Raw genomic sequence first — 19909 nt, 5'->3', positions numbered from 1 at the left:
TTGGAGCCATTTTTCATTTGGAAGAAGAACTCTCTTGGTGCCACACAACTTATTTGCAGGAAAAGGAAGGGGGATGTTCTTGGTTTGGTCGTTCAGCTTCTCCTTCCCACCTCCCGCTCGGCTCTGCGTCGTGCGCACGTAGCGCCAGGACAGCGGCGTGATGGATTCCTCCGTGCAATATTTACTGTGTATAATCACAAGACAAATTCTCCTAAAATGCCACAAACAAAATAAATGCCAAGTATATATTACTTTAATGTCTCGTCTGGTATTAAATCCTTGGAGGCATATTTCAGAAGCAGCTGTAATGAATATTCCCGTGGCAGAGAGGAAGGTGACATTTCACAACGGCGCAGTGTGTTCTGAACCATAGGACATTAAAACTTAAAGAAGTATGAATATTTTTGATTTTTCCTTTATTCATTTGATCTCTTCTTAAAGAAAGGTATCCTTTTGCTATAGTCATACCCAGGGGGATATTTTTGGGGGGTCTATATTGCCTTCCCAATGCATATGGATGTCCTAATGGATATGGAGCAGTGGCACAGACACTAAAACGAAGGATGCTCCAAATGTAATTTGAAGTAATATAAATATAATATGAATTAAAATGTAATATTAATGTAATATGAATTTAAAAGGCAGCAGGATGTTGGCATAACGTTGCTGACTCTTCTAATTTTATCACAAGTCTCATGATCTGTGCTGAACCTTGTTTTACCTTTCTGCTCATGGCTCTGCTTTCACGTTTCAGTATTTTACGATTTTTGTTGTGGGAGATGGTAAAAGCCCCCGGTGTGGACCAGAGCCGTGTTGTGCCATGGCTGTGTGTGGCAGGACGAGGAGGATGTTCCACGTCCCAGGGCATGGGATGCATCTGGTGCTGGCTCTGCAGTAGGCTCTGAAGCACAATCCCTCGTTACAACTGCTCGAGGCACGTGGAGTGGGAGCAGCTCTCCTGGCACAGGGAAAACTGCCAACTGCTGGGCATCAGTGCTGCTGCTCTATCTAGGAAAATAAATTTAGACTCAGCAAAGTATTTTAAGGTCAGAGAATGGCACGCGGGACTGAGCAGAGGGAGGCTCTGACGTCTGGTGGGTGACCAGGAGCAGGGGGGAGCTTTCTGCTCCCGTGCTGGGAGAGCTCTGCGGTCCTTTGCCTGCAAAAACTCTTTTGCTTGTGCCTGTGCTCTGCAGGGAGGACAGGTTACGGAAATGCTGAAGAGGTTAGCCTGGGCCAAGCTACCGAAAAATGATCTAACTGAGGTAGACTGAGACGGACGGGAGCAATGAGAGGTAGCTGGGAATATCAGGCTTAGTCATAACGGCCTGAAATAATTTTCTTCCTGTTCTGGAGTTGACCTGACACTGTGTTGTTCAGCATCTTTTGCCTGAGTCTCATTTTCCTCAGCTTCTGGAGAGCGAGGGTCAGAGATTTGAGTTACTGACAGTCTTAAATCAAGCGTAGGTAGGACTATGCCAACAGGGGTTTGGTGGGGTGCTGGAGCAGTTCATACCCAGGTCCCATGTGTGCCTGCTGTAGGTGTCAGGGACCACGTGCGGTGTTTGTACCCAGTGGCTCGTGGTTGGGATGTGTATGTGATCAGTCTGCCAAGGGATTGAACGGGGCCAGGAACGTGGGTGGAAAAGCACACGGTTGGTTTTCATGGCAGGGGCATGCAGCTGGTGTGTGGGCGCTGGGGAGAAGCCCTGCCACTGCTGGCTCGTGGCATCATCGTTCTGGGTTGGTGCGTGCTCTGCTCTCTGGCTTTCTGTGGCTGACTTCAGGGTTTGGTTAGGGCACCAGCGTTTGCCCACCTTTACCAAGTAGGAGCAGCACATGGGCGAGGAGAGAGGGTAAAATGCCGGGCCTTCAAAACTTAGCAGAATTATAATTTCTCTCTTCTGCTGCTTAGCATTTGTTATTTCATTTGGCAGCAGGGCTGTAACAGGAGCTCAGCTTTCTTCTATTGATCCACGCTTTGAAAAATATTAAAATTGGGGGTTTCATGTTTCAGAAATAAAGACAATCGTACAGCCAGGAGATATGCTTGGGAAAAATGCTAAAACTGAGCTGTAGTTTGTACACGTGGTGTTAGGAACAGCATTGATGTATTCATATGTGTACAACTTGTAAACCAGCATAACTTGGTTTAGTTTGGCCTGAATTTACAAGAAAATTAAAGTAAGGGTTCTGCTGAACCTAAACTCCAGGCCCTGAACCCTCTGACAGCCTCCAGATTTCAGGGTTGACTTAGAAAAGCAGCAGCACCAGCCCCACCGCTTCTCCTGCTTAACGTTAATGGTTTAATTAAGGCACCTCATTTGCATAATGAGCGTGGTAATACATTTAGAAAGATCTATAATAAAAAGAACAATAACGGAGAGCTCTTTTGGAAACCGAAACAAAAATAGCCCAAGTGCAAATGAGCTCGTGCAGGCTTCGCCCGGGGGATCGCGGGGTGTTAATAAAACCCTGGCAGCCTCCTCCTCCTCTGTGCTGAGGGTGCTCAGCTCCCACCCGGAGCTCCTGGCCAAGCTTCTGCTTCGTGGTGAGGGTGCTGGGCTCCGGCCAGGTCCCGGGGGCTGGCGGTGCTCACCTGCTTTCTCTCTCTGGGTCTTGCAGCCCCCCCCACCGTGCGCATCGTGCACTCGGGCCTGGCGTGCAACATCGAGGAGGAGCGCTACTCGGAGCGGGTCTACACCATCCGCGAGGGCGAGACGCTGGAGCTGACCTGCCTGGTCACGGGCCATCCTCGGCCACAGGTGAGCCCCCGCCGCCGGTCCCTGCCTGTCCCGGAGCCTGCCTCAGCCGCTGCTCGGTGCCAGGCTGGAGCAGGGCTCGTCCGGGCTGTGGGTTGGGTGTTGGGGAGCTGCAGAAGAAGCATCAACAGCTAAAAAAGGTTACGGCTTTTTTTAGTTTTATTAATATCTGGGAATATGCTAAAAACCCAGCAAACTGAAGGTAGATGGTGTGCACCAGAGGGAAGGGCTGGGGGGACCTTGCCGTGCACCTGCATCATGGCCATCGTCCCAACCACGGCACTGTGGTCCTGCAGAAAAGGGAGGTTAAACAGAAAGCAACCACCTTTTCCCAGGGCTTGCTCTGTTTTAAAGCATCAATTTCAAAGCTAGAGAGTCTGGTCAGCCTGTGGCACGGCTGCCCGGTGCCCCTCATCACCACCACCACCCCCTTTGCCCTTGTGGGCACCTTGTGGGGTTATTTTATATGAGGACCCTATGCAAATATAATGTTTAATTCACTCCTGCTAAACTTTTCTGTTTCCGTCTTTTCCTTCGGTCTTTTCAATGAGCCAAGCCTGCTCTCTGCTCCCTTTTCTGCTGTTCCTTCTCATTGTGCTCTGCTTCTGAGCAAGCTTGGTCCTGAGAGCTGAGGGTGCACTGGTATTGACTGAGATTACCAAGTTTCATGGTGCACATCTTTGTATGAGATTTTGAATGCTCGAATGCCTTGCAAGGGTTTTCCTTGTGCAGTGGCAAATTAAACATCTCTGTAGCAACCCAAAGGACAGGAATATTGAGCCCCAGTATCTGGGAAGTGCTGTTAGTTGGGGGGGAGCTGGGGAAGGGGAATCCTCCAGAGACGAGTGATGTTGCTCCAGGCAGGAGCGATGTGCTGATCCTCTGCCATGTGCTCCGTAGCCATTTCCAAGCTAATGAGAAGATTTAAAAAATAAAAGAGGAAGATCTCCGTCACCCCAGCCGATAACAGTGCTTGTAGAAGTGGGACCAGGCACTTCCTTACAAAACAAAAGTTTTTTACAGAACATTTTTCCAGCACCTCGCTCCCTTAACAACGTTTTGCCTTGAGGGGGTGGTTATGGTTGGGGAGCGAGGTGCTGCTCGGCGTGGGGAGGATGGGATCTGCCCAGGCTGATGGGCTGCTGCAGCCCCCTCTGAAACATTTTGGCTTTGAGCTTTGTTGGATTCCCTCAACCTGCCCAAACTTCTCTTATCCGGGCCCACTTAACTTCTTTTTTAGATGCGAAGCAGGTGCTTTTGCATGGAGATAAACAGCACGCTTACACACAGGCAGAAAAGACCAGAATGAAGGTAAATTGATATTTTGAGTCTGCTTCCTTGGAGAATGTTTCTTTCCCAGAGCATCTTCCCCAGCAAGGTTCCCCGGCAGCCGTGGTGCGGCACCTCGTGGAGCAGCAGACACTGATGGCCCCTCAATATCCACCCTGCAGGCCACAGGTGGCTTCAAAGCGAGCGGGGCCCTTATCTGGCACTAAACGCTTTGGACCAGCCATGAAAGGTGCTGGCTTAAGCACTAACAAAGCTTATGATGCTGCTGCATCAAAAAAAAAAAAAAAAAAAAAGCTGCACACCCAAAGCTTCTTATCAGGAAAGCAACCACATGGCTGCTTTTTCATAAAATCTCTATTTTCTCATCTGGGATTCAGGATAGAAAATTGATTTCTCTTCATTTTACCTGTTTATAGATTTTCTTTGTCATCCAGCACCTCGGCCGGCTCTCTTGCGCTCACTTTCGTGTTAGAGCTCTCTAAGACTTGCAATATTTTTTTTTCAGATTAATTGCCTGAGAGCGGGGGGATAGTTTTGGTAGTCTCAGCTGGGTGATTCCGCAGCAAAATACAGGAGGCTTGGCAGGGCTGCGTCTGAGCATTAGCCTTTTTATCACCTTCCTATTAAATTTCCATTCAATTTTAGTGCTCCAGAAAGTAACAACAACAACAAAAAAGGCTGAGGCGCTATTGTTTCTGTGCAGTGCCGTGTTTAAACTTTGGCACGCACCTTTATGGGAGCTGTAGCCCCTTGGATTCCCTTGGACTCCTTTCCCATAAAATCTGCCTGCTCTTAAACAAGGCTGTGATGAATCTCCCCAGTGTTTGTGTTGCTTTTGTCAATGGGGCTACTGGGGAAACGCACCGATCGAGTTCAGGCAGGAGATGGGGATGGATGTAAAATCAGCAGGCTGGAGCTCGCTGTTTCCAGCTGCCATAAAACTCCTCTTTACCTGTCAATAATTACTCCCGGGTATTTTAAATACAGCCAGCGTAAGGTATTTTGTTATACTGCTTGTTGGATACATCCTGCTTTATGGGCCTGGATCTTCAGGGGAGCTCTGCAGCGTCTCCTTTGTGACCGAGAGGCAGCGGCTGGCTGGGAGGGATGGGGAAACATTTATTCTGAAGCAGTGCTCTTCTCTTTCAGCAGAATCGGTGTGGGAAGCTTGACAAGATATTGTTTGATTATCGTGTTCAAGCAGCCTTCAATACGAGATGGGCTTTGAGAGGCAGTATTTGGCAGTAGGATCCCTGGTCTCCCTTCTATCCACGTTGTAAGGTGGTTGCCAGTGTTTCCAGTACTCGGTTGCTTTCTTTTTAACTGACTTTTGCACAGAAGGCTGGCATATTTGCTTTGCAAATTGGGTAGGAATTATTTTCAAAATAAGTTATATTTTTATTTCATCAGACCCTAGGAAATGAGATAATAAAACAGGTAATAATGTGTCTATTTTAGGAATGCTCTTCGACTTGCACGTGTTTCTCAAACTTTTCCACTTATTATTGGCAAACCCAGAAACTCGTTTGTTTTAAGTGCTGTTAGTCAGCAGCTCTGTGCCAGGCATTTGTAAAATCCCCCACCAGTTTTCTACTCCTGTCTGGCTATTGCTGTGAACGACTATTAAACCCTCACGTGAATAGTAAATAAGGATTTAAAAAGTTGTTATAAAAGAGCCTGAAGCAAACCTCAGTGCACCAGCAGGCTCCTTAGCCCAGCCTTGCCTCTTGGGCCCAGGGTGGGAGCACGGAGCTCCTCCACACCCCCTCGGATCACAGGATGCTTCTCATCACTGTCAGCGAAGGGGAGCAAAGAACAGATGCTTCTCAGGGAAAATCTGGGCTGAGGAGGGAAGTGTCCTGAAGCAAGATGCTCTCAGTTGCTTTCAGCTGGTTCCTACAAGCAGCAGAGGCAGTGAGGCTGCACAGGATCGCTGCTGGAGGAGATGTGGCAGCACAGACACAGCAAGTGGAGAAGCTGAGCTGGATAACCTGGTGCTGGAAGAGGAGGCTGGGAGGAAGATCAAAATTATCCAAAGGTGCTTGGAAGCTCAACTGTCGTGGACTTGGCTCCCCATTGCTGGGGGGCGTCTGCCCAGCAGCTGTGTCCATGCCATCTGGGCTTGGTCTTGCACGTGCTCATGGGCCCTGTAAGGCAAAAACCAGCTGGTATGGGGACAGGAGAAGAGAAAGCAAGTGAAGGGGTAAGGGTGCTTGGGGTGAGATGGTTGGTTCATGGAGGAAAACTTATGTCCATCCTGGACACCCACTGGGTCCTTGAGGTTACTCCTGGTGGAGGGGTCTTGTCTGAGGTTCCTTCAGGACCATCCCTGCATACATGTGCACCGTGTGCACTACCACCACTCGTAACACCTCAAAGTCATCACTTTTACCAGATCATTTGGACTGATTAATTGCCATCACCTGCTTTGCTCTTTTCCACCACACGCTTAACAAAAGACGTTTTTTTCTTGTTACTGGAGCCAATTAGCTGTATTCACCTTCTTTCCTGATCCTGAGCTCACGGTAGGTCTCCACGACTGCTGAGAGGCAGATTAAAAGCCAAGTGCCGAATGGTTAGAAGAGGAAAATATGTGAACTTTCCTGCTCTGGTCCCCTAAGGCCTCAGCCAGATAACAGAACTGCGAGTGCCAGACCTGGTGATGGGCTGGAGAAGATGCCAGCACTCCTGGGTGGATCTTCACAAGAAGCTGAGCTTGGGAGAGGTTCAGCAGGACCCAGCCCTCTGCCTGGCTGTAGAGGACATCAGGCCCGTCTGGTTTTCCTTCCCACCGTGTTGCAGGTCCCCCTGGATAAAAGAAGAGGGAAGAAGAGTCTCAGAAGGCTGTGGATGTGGTGGCCGCTGACCATCCAAGTCATCCAGGGGCTGGGAGGAGCACCCCCATTTCTCTCCCTCGTGTCAGTGCTCCTGTGGGCTTTACTGGAGTGCACATTGATTCCTTTCGTCTTTCCAGGCATTGCTTTTACCTTTCCAACCAACTGATGTTGTTCTGTAGCAGGCTGACAGCTTGTGCGTGCCTCTGGCAGTGATGTGCCCTGTGCTGGGGGGCAGTGCCGCTGCCCTGGGGGCTGTAACCCACACGTCGTGCCCGCCCAGTGAGCACACAGAACCCACACGAAGGTTTCTGAGGACCTTTTTGGAAGACCTTTTGAAAATCTGCCTTCGGTTTGCTCTGGTTTCCCACCTGCAGCATCCTCCATACAGGTAGTTACAGGCAGGTGGAGATTCAGAGAGGTGCACGGTGCTGGAGGCACCAGGGGAAGCAGTTCTGAAATTTGGTTACATTGCTTTGGGTCTCATCACTATCAGCGAGCCCACTGGAGAGAATAAGAGGGGGCTGCAGTCAGCACTGCAGAGGGAGGGAATTACGGACACTTGTGCACGGTGATTCCCCAAAATGTCACCTGGCTCCTGTCACCCCAACAGCTCCGAGCACCCCAGCGCTCAGTGCGTGCCCGCTGGTTGTCCGTGCCGTGACCGCCCGGCGTTTGGTGCTTTGCTGCTAGTCACAACCCGCAGCATTCTTATACACAGCGCTCATTACTTCATCTATTAAACGCACCATTAGTTGCCATAGAAACTAATTTTTCTTGATTAAGTTTTTAAAATGCCAGCAGCCACGCTCAGGTGAAGCTAATGGTGGGTGGGCAAATGCAGCTATTTTGTCATCAATTACTGCTTTCAGGGTAGTACCCAGACAAGTGTTTTTTAATATTTTTATTATTATTATTTAAACAGAATTCTGCAATTCCCTTCCTGTTTGGGAAGTGGGCTGTGAGTGATAGGGCTGCATGTCAGTGGGCTTTATGGGGCTGTTCCTGTGTGCTGTAAGGCAAGGAACCGTAGCTGATCCCCCTGACCCATCCTGCGCAGTGCTCGCCCGTCAGCTCTGCAGAGACACCTGAGGCTGTGCTAAGGCGATGCAAGTAGAAGGTTTGCTGGTTTAGCCAGCTGACGTTTTATTTACACCGGTGGGGCTTTCCCATACTGCTACCCTACTGTTGAGCAAATATATTTGGATGGACATGGCTTAGGCTCACCCTGACCAGCACCCCGTGGCATCTTCCGAAGGAGCAGGGGCTGCCTGGGAGTTTGCATTCCTCACCGCCCACTAAAGTCTAAGTGATAATCGCTTTGTTTGTTGAAAGAAATTCCCTCCCATTAGTTTTTGGTGGTGGTGGTGGTAGTAGCAGTGGTGTTTTTTGTTGTTGTTGTCTTTTTTTTTTTTCCTTTTTTTTTTTTTTCAGTACTTAGTGATCTTTTCTGCATCTCTCAGACCGCTTATGTTACCCCATCACGTTCCAAGATGCACAATGTGCCATGTGGAGAGAAGTCCCCATGTCCATTCCCCTGCCTGCGCTGGGGTTCTGGGGGCAGCTGGAGGCAGCAGCAGCTCCTGGGGGGCGGGAGGCACCCTACAGGCTCCTGCCCTATGGGGTCACCTACATCTGCACCTGGGTCTCAGCATGAGGGGTGACCCCAGGTGAGGTTGTCTCATGTGCCACCAGCCCTCCTGGCCCTGCTCGCCCTCCCTCTGCCTGCATCCATCCATGGAGCTGTGCCAAGTTGTATTTGTGAGCACTGAGGCTCCTGCAGCATCCGGCCTCCAGGAAAAGTGGTGGTGGCTACCAGGGGACGTTCTCAGACCACGTGCAGTGTGTGAGTCCCCTGGGGTCAAGGCACATCAGGACTGGCTGCCGTGCAGGGCTGGCGAGTCTCGCACCCGCGCTGTCACAGCCGTTTTCCACGGTGGGGGTGTGACGGGGTTTGTGTTGCACGTTCATACTGCAGGCGAAGAAATCGATTGATTTTAATCATCCAGCGCTGTGTGGTACAGTGGGGTTTCAATCAGCAAACCTGTTGCTGAAAGAAGCAATAGGCAAGACAGCAGAACTGTGATATTTTGGGGTGGGAGATACTATTATTTTTTTTCCCTCTCAAGCAAGGGGTAGGAATAAGCCAAACTTCGTGTTTATTCCCCCCTTCCAAAGACCAAATATTTTCCTTGCAGCTTATAAGTCGGTCCTTGTATATATTTGATTTCCAAACCTGCTGCTGCTGGAAAAAGAAACCTTTTCCATAGTCCCCAGCATCTGTGCAGAGGTTCACTGCCCCCTTCACGCAGAGCAGTGCTGTAGCGATGCACTCGGATGCACGAGCACCTCTGAACCGAGCAGCCCGGTGAAACGCCACGGGGCTCCTGCTGGCTTGCCCTCCGATGTATCCCTGCTGTGGGGACGCTGCGATTGCTGTCCTAAAGGTTTGTTTCTCCTGCACCGATCTGTGTGCGGTGCTCCACGGAGGTGTGGACTCAGGTGCAGCACTTCGGGAAGAAAACACCAAATTAACCGTTCGTAGCATCAGCGGCAAAAAACGGCCTGGAAACGTTAATCACGTTTCTTTTAGTGCTGAAGAATGATAGAAATGCATGCCTTTCACAGCTAAATGTGAGGCTTATTGAGTCAAACGTTTAGGAAGGGGTTTTCAGCATAAAATGCAGGCTAATTTAGTCGTGAGTCAGGCTGGGTTTTGTCAGGTGTTCGCTGAGCATTTGTAAAGTCTTTCCGTGAACTGAGGAGCGGTGCATGAAATCATCATCAATTTCCCTAACAAGAGTGCAATTATTGTAATAATGATATGCAGAAGGCAATGGGAAAGCAGCTGTTCAGGGTAAGGAACCCCCTCCCCACAAATTGCTTTCTTTGGCCACATCAGCAGTTAGCTAATAAGAATCCCTACCAATTAAAACAGAAAATGTAGTATCCACTTTGCCTCAAAGGAGCCTTTCATGTTTCGCTTCCAGCTGATCAAAGAGAACATCACATGTTTTCCTTTTTTTTTTTTTTTTTTCATTTGTTTGTTTTCTGAAATGCTGCTCTTTACATTTTAATGGACAGGGAAGCAGAAAACGTTAATTCTTTCTTTGCGCGCGCTAATAAGGTGAAGGTCGGATCCTGCTCTGAAACGGTAGAGGAGGCTACACTCACGGCACTAAATAATTACAATGTCATGCATTTTAAATAACGAAGGTGTTCCTGTGAAGTGCCCCAGTTGTGTGCCTGCTGCCGGAGCTGCCTGGCTGCTTGGCAGGTGAGGACTGTGCCTGGAGGAGTTGGGAGAAGGTGGCAGCAGCACCAGCACCGCGCTCACCGACCTCCCATTGGCAGCGGGAGTTTCAAAAGTTGCCTCTGCTTGCTGCTAAACTTAATTTTTGAGATCTTTGTGTTGGCTCAGCGCTAAATCTTACAAAGTCTGAGCTGTGGGAGGAAAGCGTCTCTTGATGATGGCTGGAAAACCTTGGAGAGGGAGCAGGCAGAGGTGGTGAAGTGCAAGGAGGGAGGGTCAGCGGTGCTGAGACCCAGCCATTTCTGCTGACTGCAGCATTAATGGGGAAGGGTTTGCCTTCCTAAAATGCAAGCCCGGAGAGAAAACAAACCACTGAAGAAGATACTTTACCCAAAATATGTTTCAGATCTGAAGCCCTTGCCTGGAGGCAATCTCACACGAAAAACTCACACGAAAAACTCACACGAAAAACACTAACTGCACTGAGTGCTCATCCTCATGAAGACGACAATTATTCCCTCTCTGGGAGTCCAGAAGCCTTCCCAGCTTCGTGGCAGGCCATCCTTCTGAGCAGGCTTTCAACTTTAAATGGAGCTGCTCTTTGTTTTGTCTCGAGCTGGCTTTCCCCTGGAATGGAGCCTCCCTTGCTGTGGGCCTTGGCACCGGGAGGGCCACCTGCATCCACACACAATTCTGCCAAACCTCCGACATCGGCGCTTTCTGCTGGTGGGTTGTTAAAGTGGTTATTCACTCGGGTCTTGGGGCTGGGTCTTTGTTTGGAGAAAAATACGACTCTTCTTCTTTCCTGTGTCTACATAAACGTTTGCCAAATGCCGGGCTGTTCCCTTTTTGTTCCCACGAATTCACATCCAGACCTGAGGGCTTATTGTTCATTATTTTTTTCTATTTGCTTCATCGTGTACTGTAGCTAGTAATTATTAAAATGTAATCTTTTCTTGAATGACACCAAGTTGATGTGGTAAATGAGCCCTATGCTGCAAACAGCACGTAGCCCCACTGAATATTTGGTGACTGTGCCACGGGAAGAAATGTGTTTCAAAGCCATTCAACCTATCGTCTCCATGAAGCTGGATTAAAAGACATGTGGTTTGCAAGCTGATGAAGAAATTAAGCTCCTTGGTGGTTTTATTCTGAACAATTTGAGCATTTATATCTTGCAGATTCTGCTGGTTCCAGGAGGCTGCTGTCTCTTGACAAGAAATATGTTTGCAGGTTTCTAAAAAGGGCCTGGAACTGGTGGAGGAAAGAGGTCACTTTAAATCAAGATAAATGCAGCATCAGGGCAAGTGAAGTATAAATTTCAGTCTCTCTCTCTTAGATGAGAATATTGAGCTTACGGCTGCTAAAGCACCAGCAATCACTGAAATGAGACTATCAGAGAATCACGCAGAGTTGGAAATGATATCCAGGCTGGTGATTTTTACCGTACCAGCTTCATACTGACCCTTGTGGAAGCTTAAAAGCTGCCAAAAATCCCCTACAGAAAGTTTCTGAAGAACACAGAGCACAAATCTCCCATCGTCAGAATGAGAAGAGCAAAATTTTCCGGCTTACTGAAATATGAATGTTTCTCCTCTAAACGGATCGCCTCTTTCTCCTCTCCTTTCCCTGGGTCTTCCCCCCAGATGGCTCTGCAGCCTTTGGCTTCTGGCTGTCCACCCTCAGCTTTTGTTTCCCTTTTTCTAAAGGGCTCTCAAACAAAGGTAGGAAATTGGCTGCCAGGATGGACAAATCGCCTTGGGAAGCTGCAGAAGTAGCTGTTTCTCCATGGCTGTTGAGCATACTGGTTTCATTGTCAAAAATGAGGCAGGTGGTTTTGGAATAGGGTCTGCTTCTGTGAGGTCTTGCTCACTGAAAAGCGGAGAAAAAAATCTGTTTGTCGAACAAAGAGAGAATTTGGTAACCCGGGGAATCTGGCGGCGTGCGCAGATCTGTGGCTGAAGCAGCAGCACATTCGGGTAGCTGGGCTGCGGGAAGATAACTCCTAGAGAAAACACTTGGATGTCATTTTTCTGGAGCAGAGGGGGAAATCAGTCCTGTTCCTTTGGATATAGATGTGTTCTGCATCTGGGAGTAAAACCTGGGTGCGGCGAGCTCCTGGTGTTTTCTCCGATAGCAGCCAGAAGTGTTCGTGGCTGGAGATCGTGGTAGTTTTGCTACCCACCTGAGTTCTTTCCCAGTAATGGGATGTGTTTGATCCCAAAGTGCAGACACCTCCTGGTGCCTCCGAGGAGGCGCGGTGTGAGTCCAAACCCACACGGGTGCCTTCTCTGCTCAACTCCAGAGTTTGGCTCCAGAGGCGCTGCCCTTCAGGGGGACACTGCTGGAAGACCAGCGTGTACTTTGTGACTTAGGGTTCAGTCCCTGAACATTCAAAGCTTAATTCTTCCTCAGAGCCTTTTCCTCATGTCCCTCTAAACTGAGTGCCTGTGTCTGGGTGCTCTGCACAGCACTAGTGAGCTTACCAGGGGGAGAACCAGGCACCTCGTGCCAAAGGATGCTCTGTGATCATGGTCTGCTCCACAGATGAGCTGAAGAGCTGTTGTGTGAGCTGTTGTTGGGCTTCGTGCCCCCTCCCCAGCCCTTGTTGTCAGCTTAGGCACATGCATTTTTGGGGGGTTTTGTTGTTTTTAAGAAACAGTTTTGTATTGCAAAAAAGAAAAGAAATCTGAACCTGCAGAAGAGGAGCTGAACTTCAAATAAGCTTACCTATTTAATCTGTGTGCAAATGTTTGCCTTTCCAGCCAAAAGCAGTTACAAGAAGACTCAGCTGACGCTGTCCTAATTCATTTGGTGTTCGCCAGGTACCCGGCCTCATCCTGTACTGCAGGGTTTGTGCACAGCATAAAAGGTGGCAGCCACTGGGGGGGGGGGGGGGGACAAAACTAAAAATGTGATGGAGTTGTTGAGTGTGGCTATATTGGTTAGGAAGCACCTTCCAGGTAATATTGTTGGGCTTTTTATTAACAATTGGGAGAGTATTTCAGGGGCATGCATGAGGCTGTTCCTTGAAGCACCACGGAGTTTTTGAATGGGAGGTGCCCGCAGCATTAATAACACCCAAATCTGGCACCAGAGCAGGAAGGAGCTGCCATGGGGTATTGCCAGTTGTCATGCCGGCACCTTTCAGGTACTAATTTAGATACAGAAAACAAGCTTAGACCAGAGATGCTGCACGAAACTGAACTTAATCACTTCAGGCAGGGCTGGGGTAGAAAAAGAAACTTCCACAATGGAGAGAATACAGAGAATGGGAAAAGGACGAGGGAATGATGTGAGGAAATGGGGGAGCGGAGGGGCAGGCGCTGAGCTCTGCTCTCTGGGGACAGCGACAGGACCCGAGGGGACGGCATGGAGCTGGGACAGGGGAGGGTCAGGCTGGGGGTTAGGGAAAGGGTCTGCACCCAGAGGTGGTCGGGCACTGGGCAGTGCTCTCAGACACATGGTCTGATTTTTGGGTGATTTTTGGGCTTGGATGATCCTTGTGAGACCCTTCTAATTCGGGATATTCTGGGGTTTTATGATAGGTTGTCCTTGAGGTGGCTCAAAAGAGCTTTAAAATTCCTTTCTTGGATGCAAAAGCCATCCACCGAGGAGGCTGCCGTTGTTCTGCATAACAGCAAGTTCGTAATTAGCTACCAAAAAAAGTGATTCCCAGATTATTCTTGTAAGCGTTTTTACTGCAGAAGTTCTGCTACGCTGGGTGACTGCTCCTTCGTTCTGAGCGGGCTGACTCCTTCTACCTCTGCTTGGGAAGGATAACCTTGGTGTAGTCTTGATGGGTCCTTGTAAATAATTACAGCAACATTACAGGCTGAATCCTCTTACTCTTGCAGATTTCGGGATCCAGGAGATAAAAATAACAAGTGAGTTTTTTTTTTCCTCCCTGTATGTCTATCAATCAAAATGATAAAGATATTTATGACTTGCACGTTTTAATGGTGTAATTAGATATAATTACATGTTCAAATGATTACACATATGAACACTAATTACATAATTGAAGACAATTATGCTAACTAGGTAAATACATAATTAACTAAAAATCTCTTGTAAAATCAAGGAAATTTGCACACCATCCAAAGAAAAGTAAAATCACAATAAAAAAATAAATAATAACCCTTCCAGGCTGACAACCCCGAGACCCAGCCAGCCGTCTATAGCCAGGGAAGGCTTTGCCATGTAACTTTGGGTGGAAGGCAGCTTAGTTCAGCTGCCTCTTCTGTTTTGTGGTTTCCTCGTAAAAAGATGTTGAAAATTTAAGCAACCCAAAAAGCTGCTCTATAATTGTTGCGGTTCTCTCGGTCTCTGGCAATGATTTTCGGAGCCCTTGGGGTAGATTTTGGTGATTCATTGGGGTGTGGGCTTTTGGGGGAGGAAATGTTTTATATTCATAATTGTGGTGTCTTAATATAGAAGGAAGGGAAAGCTCAGGGCTAATTGAGCTCAAAGCTTCTATTTTAATGCCTCAACACAACTTTAATAGACCAAGAACCACGCGCTTGTGGTGGCCTCAGAGCCCTACCGGGGCTGCGGGGCAGGCTCACTGCACCACCCCACCAGCCCCCAGGCACCAGCTTGCCCCGCACGCCCTTTCCAGCTCCAAAATTGGGTTAGGGCTTGAGCAATAAACATGTAGTGCGATGTCCAAAGCCTCATTAAACTCCTCAGTGCAGAGGAGCTTTTGGGAATGGATCATGTTCATAAACGGCTGAATAAATGGCTGTAGCTCCTCTTCCTTGTGCTATCAACTTTCCTGGTTTTAAATACTGATTTGATGGTACCTTCCCTTTGGAAATCTCTACTCATTGTTGCTTGATTTTGGGGTTTTTTCCTTAGCCTTTGCTCTATAGATCTGCTCCCTTAACCCTGTCCTTTTATTCCCCGTTGCAAGCTGAACTAGGTTCTTTTTTCAATTAATGTCTGTTCGCAGTTCTGTTGGTATGTGGGAACTGTTCCCAGATCCCTTTCCTTGGCACTTGTGGGAGTCATTTAAAGGTGTGCCAAGAAAACTCAACTAGACATGAATGATGCTATTTGTGATTACTGGATTTTTGATCCATTTTCTCCTTGTTGGGTTCTGATTAGAAGATAAGCCATAATCTTAAAGTCAGTAAGATTCGAACACGTGCTCAACTTCATTTCCCTGAGCAAAGGTCTTGCAGAATCCTTATCAGCTCTTCCAGGTGCAGGACTGCAGAGACTCAGTCCTTTCCTAATGTTGTTTAATGAACCTTTTTGAGACTCCTTCAATGGCTGAAGGAGACTTTGACACTTCCTCATCCTATGAAACAAACAAAAGATACGTACACAGAAATGACGTGGAAACGCAGGCATTTTCTGGTGTCTGCTACTGGGGCTTTCAAACCAAAACCCAGGAACTTCCATCCTGGCTGTGCTGTCCCTTGTCCTCTCCCTGTCCAGCACCTAGGGTCTACGGGCAGGATGTGTTCAGTCTTTCAGCCTCTGACAGTCTGATATTTTGGGATTTCCTCATGGAAAGGTTGCAACCGATGACTGTCTGAACTAGGCATGGATAGGTATAATTTCTGTGAATGAATATCCTCTCTTTTTGAATCACTTTAGACCCCTGGCCTTCATGCTCTCATGATGTTTAATAATTTGTGACTGCTATCCTTGCACCAAAATGATAAGTTGGATGTAGAAAGAAAAATGTGTTCATAAAAAAAAAAATAAAAAAAAAATTACAATAAATAATTTTTTTAAAAAGCACAAAACTTGTTTGATAATTTCAGTCATTGCTTCCATTTTTTACGTTACAAGAAATCGTGGGCTCGATGCAGTATCTGTGGCTTGTGCTCAACATCTGCTGATCTTTTCTCCTCTTAAACCTTGCTGATAGCATTTCATACTAAGCCGTCTGCTCCACTGAGCTGCCAGCTCTCTCTTTTCAAGATTTCTTCTATTTTCCCTTCTCTCCCTGCTACCCACCTTTTTCCCAATTCTCCCACCTTTCAAACAAAATAAAATGTCATTTCCTTTCTTTGTCATCACAGCTAAAACAAGTCAAATCTCGGGATCTCACATTCAGTCTTAGCTCGATGAGTTTTCCAGGTGTCATTCAGCATGCGTGAGCGTTAGTTCCCATGAAAAGAAAATGCGTTATGGTTAATGTTACTGGATCCCAGAGATTGTGGCTTAATTCAAAAAGCTGTCTGGAAATGAGGTGGGTGTTCGTGTTTAATCTCAGCAGGATGCCATGCAGGCAGTGCTGTAGGAAACGCTGGTAAGGTCCAACGTGGATGTGGAATTAGAACCTGCTGGTCGTCAGCATTTGGTATTTAGACGGGATTTTCCTCAGAGTCTCTTCATGCACCAAGGCTACGTATCGGTGGTGTCTGAAATACAGCACGACTTCCCTGGATTACGATTTATGAAGTTTTTAAAATGGGAACTAGTTTAAGTAAACGGACTGATATTGCATCGCAGGAAATCAATAACCTCGGTGCTATTTGCAGAAGACAATGTAGTGGAAAAAGAGCCATTTAGGCCCGGTGGTTTATGATGTTCAGTTAAGTGGATTTAATTTGCTCAAGCAGAGGTGGGCCAAAACCATGCCTAGGTTGGTGCGGCGGTGGCCAGGGGCACTCCTGACCCTGCAGACCCGAGCTGGGCTGGCAGAGGGCTGGCAGGGCTGGGGGAATTGAGCACCCAGGACGCTGTGTGCTGAAGCCCTAGGAGGTTTGGGCATGCTCTGGCTACAAGGCTGGCCGGCCGCTTCGCACACAGCAGGAAATGAGTGCGTTTTTCTTTCCCGTTGGCTCAGTTGTGCTGGAAGTATGTCGGTCTGTCTCGTGGCATCCGCCATCTGCACAGAAATAGCGTTCGATTGCAATTCTATTTTCGCCACGCGTGCAGCCGTGCTGGCGTCAGTAGCTGCTGCTTTTGTTTTCTTATTTGCATATATATTAATTTGTGACACTTGTCAGTCAGTTTCAAGGCTGCACGTCTGCCCGAAAATATCTCCCCTGATCATTGGCGCAGGCAGTAGTCAAGATTTGTATTACTGAAAGACGAGAAGAGAAACATTTCCTTCTGCCTTTATCAGTTTACTTGTTGTAAGCCTGACAGCCTCTGGGCTGTGCACTGTAAAGCTGCCTCTCCGGGATGCTCGGGTTTCTCCCCGGGGTCTTGCAGGGAAGTAAAATGGACAGAGCTCGAGAGAAGTGTAATAGCAATACCTGCAAGGATGGTTAAGAAGCAGGGGGGGGGAGCATCAATTTAAAAATGCCTGGATTTCCAGATGCCTTTGTCACTTTAAAATGCAATTCTGTTATGAAGACTGACTTTAAAGTAGAACCCCTCTGTTTAGTAGACAGTTTGTCCATTCTCTGTTTAGACTCCTGTCTCCTGAGTTAATGACAAACATGGTTTTCTGCCTTTTTGCTCTTGAGGGGGACGAGCAGTTCTGCAAAGAGTAGATGGTGGCTTTTGGCTTCCCAGCACTTCTTGTGTCCCTAAACCTCCATCCTCTGCTAACAACCCCACATCCCGTCCCCCTCTGGGCACCAGGAGCAGTGGGACGTGTCACTTCAGGGCTGGCCTTGTGCCCAGGCTCACTTGGGTGAAGCCCCTCACTGGGCTCCAAAAGGTCCTGCTGGGGAGAATAGCAGCCACCTAGCACTTAAGACTCGTTGCTTAAAAAAGTGGGCTAGAAGAAGTTGTTTGGGGTGAGGTTATAGGTTCCTATGGCTGTGGATGCTGTGAGGACGGTGCAGCTGAGCAGAAGTGCTGGGCGATGGGGGTCCAGCAGCAGATGAAGTGGGTGGCATGGGGTCTACAGAGCTGGTTCCTGACAGAGGACGGAGTTCACATCCCTGTGCTGAGACCCCAGCACTCCTGGAAGGGTCCTTGGGCACTGCTGACTTTGGCTGAGAGGAACGTCGTGGATAAAACATCCCGTGTGTAAACATCTTAAGTTGGATGTGGGGGAATCTGTCTAATGCCATTACTGTCAGTTTGACTTTGCCTCTAATGGTGAAAACTGATCTGGTGTCAAAGTTCAGTCCCTCACGTATGTTCTCAAGATGTTGATTGCTTCTCCCTGATTTTTCACTTGATATTTAAAAGGTCTGAGCTGATGTGACATGCACTCTGGAGCACATTTCTGTGACTTTAATGAGTACCATGCCTTTTCTCTGTACCCTTGCCCGTTCTTCAACACCTTCCTGGCAGTCTGACCCTCAGAGTGGGGCCCTCGCCTTAGGCTGTATTTTGAGGGCAGTGGTAGCAGATCCAGGTAGAGATAACATAAACTCCTCATCCGTCTGATTATTTCCTGCTTCGTAGCACCAGGAAATCTCTCAGCTTTGCCGTCCAGCAGTTGGGAGCAGGGGTGGAGCTGGCATGGGGGAGATGCCAGCTCCCTGCCCTCACGGACCTGGCTCCTTTCCCTGCAGCTCAACCAAGGACCGGCCTCCAGCCATCTACCCTCTGCCCACAGGCAGCTCTGGGAGCTCCTGTGGGTTCACTTACACCAGACTTTGGCTGTGAAAACCAAGTTTTGTTTGAAAACAAAGTCTGTGCCTAACTAAAAGTTGCAAAGTGTCATGTGTTTATTTGCCTTTGAACCTTTGGGGAAGCAGAGTGAATGAATTTCCATGCATTTTAAGTTATGAGGCTGTATTTATGGCTCTGCGTGTTTAACATAGTATACCAATGTTGGAAGGCCAGCATAAAAATTAATAACTGAGAATTCAAATGGGGCTGTCTGCCTCGTTCTGCCCTTAGATTGTGCTCTTTATTATGAAGGTGAAGTTATATTTCATTTTGAAGCAAGTTAATGCTGCTGAATAAAAATCTTGAGAGAATAATAAAAAACATATCATTCACACATCTTTGGATCTTTTCATGAAACCCGTTGAATAATTCATTTGATGGACAGTGAATAATTTCTCATCAGGAATGCCAAACCGTGCAAGGCCCTTGTATGTCCTGCAACTGTCGACAATTTTAAGACGGTACCGACCTCAGTGGAAACAAGGCTCCGTGAAATTGATTGCACTCAGCCCTTCTCGGTGCTCTGTTGCCATGCAGGTTGGAAAAAAAACCTCCCTCTTTCAGTGATATTTATAGTAAAATGTACATTGATTATTCGGTATGAAAGTGCACATTTTTTGAAGCAGTGAAAGCTCTTAAAATCATAAGGAAAAACATTATAGTCAAAGTAGGATAAATGGCTGCAATTAATCATTTCGCAGGTTACTCAGAGATGTTCTGAGAAAGTATATCTAGATGTCTCCCCAGATATACTACCTTTTCACAAAGAAACCCAGACTGCTATAGGATCTTGCTTATCTCAAGCAAGATCTTGCTTTAGATAGCTCAAGCAGCATCTTAGAGCTATCTATAGCATGTTGCTTTTACCAAGTAGCTGCAATATTCTTTTGTTCAGGATCCGCTCAATAATTTCCTATTAAATAGTCACTTAAACTTTCTTCATTTATGTACAGTCAATCTTTAGGCTTTCAGCCTTTGAATGTAAGTAATCCTTTGAATGTAAGCAATCCTTCCTTTACACGTTGAAAGTCAGCACTCCTACTCTTGGTGTTGGGGCGTGTTAGCTGTGCGACACCTGAGTTTGGGTGGGACAACTTTGACACGAGCCTTTTCACAGCAGTGAAGTCAGCTTTGCTACCTTGAAACTTCCAGCATTAGAACAACTGTGTCAGAAATGCAGTTTCTTTGAAAAAATGAGTTTCTTCTCTCTTTCCTTACCTTTCTCCTCT

General features: G+C 47.6%; 1 protein-coding gene across 4 annotated transcripts in view; it reads left to right on the top strand.

The window, feature by feature from the left end:
* Nucleotides 1-19909, top strand: part of MDGA2 (MAM domain containing glycosylphosphatidylinositol anchor 2) — a 321830-nt gene that overhangs the window by 98890 nt on the left and 203031 nt on the right. For all 4 annotated transcript variants that reach the window (XM_072038054.1, XM_072038055.1, XM_027457733.3 and 1 more), the window contains exon 2: nucleotides 2626-2765. In XM_072038054.1, coding sequence (XP_071894155.1) covers nucleotides 2626-2765 — 140 coding nt within the window. The remainder of the gene's footprint in view (nucleotides 1-2625; nucleotides 2766-19909) is intronic.

This window comes from Anas platyrhynchos, chromosome 5 (genome assembly GCF_047663525.1).
Source record: "Anas platyrhynchos isolate ZD024472 breed Pekin duck chromosome 5, IASCAAS_PekinDuck_T2T, whole genome shotgun sequence".
NCBI classification, from domain to species: Eukaryota; Metazoa; Chordata; class Aves; order Anseriformes; family Anatidae; genus Anas; species Anas platyrhynchos.
The sequence above is the reverse complement of the archived record's forward strand: the minus strand, read 5'-3'. Positions and strand labels throughout refer to the sequence as shown.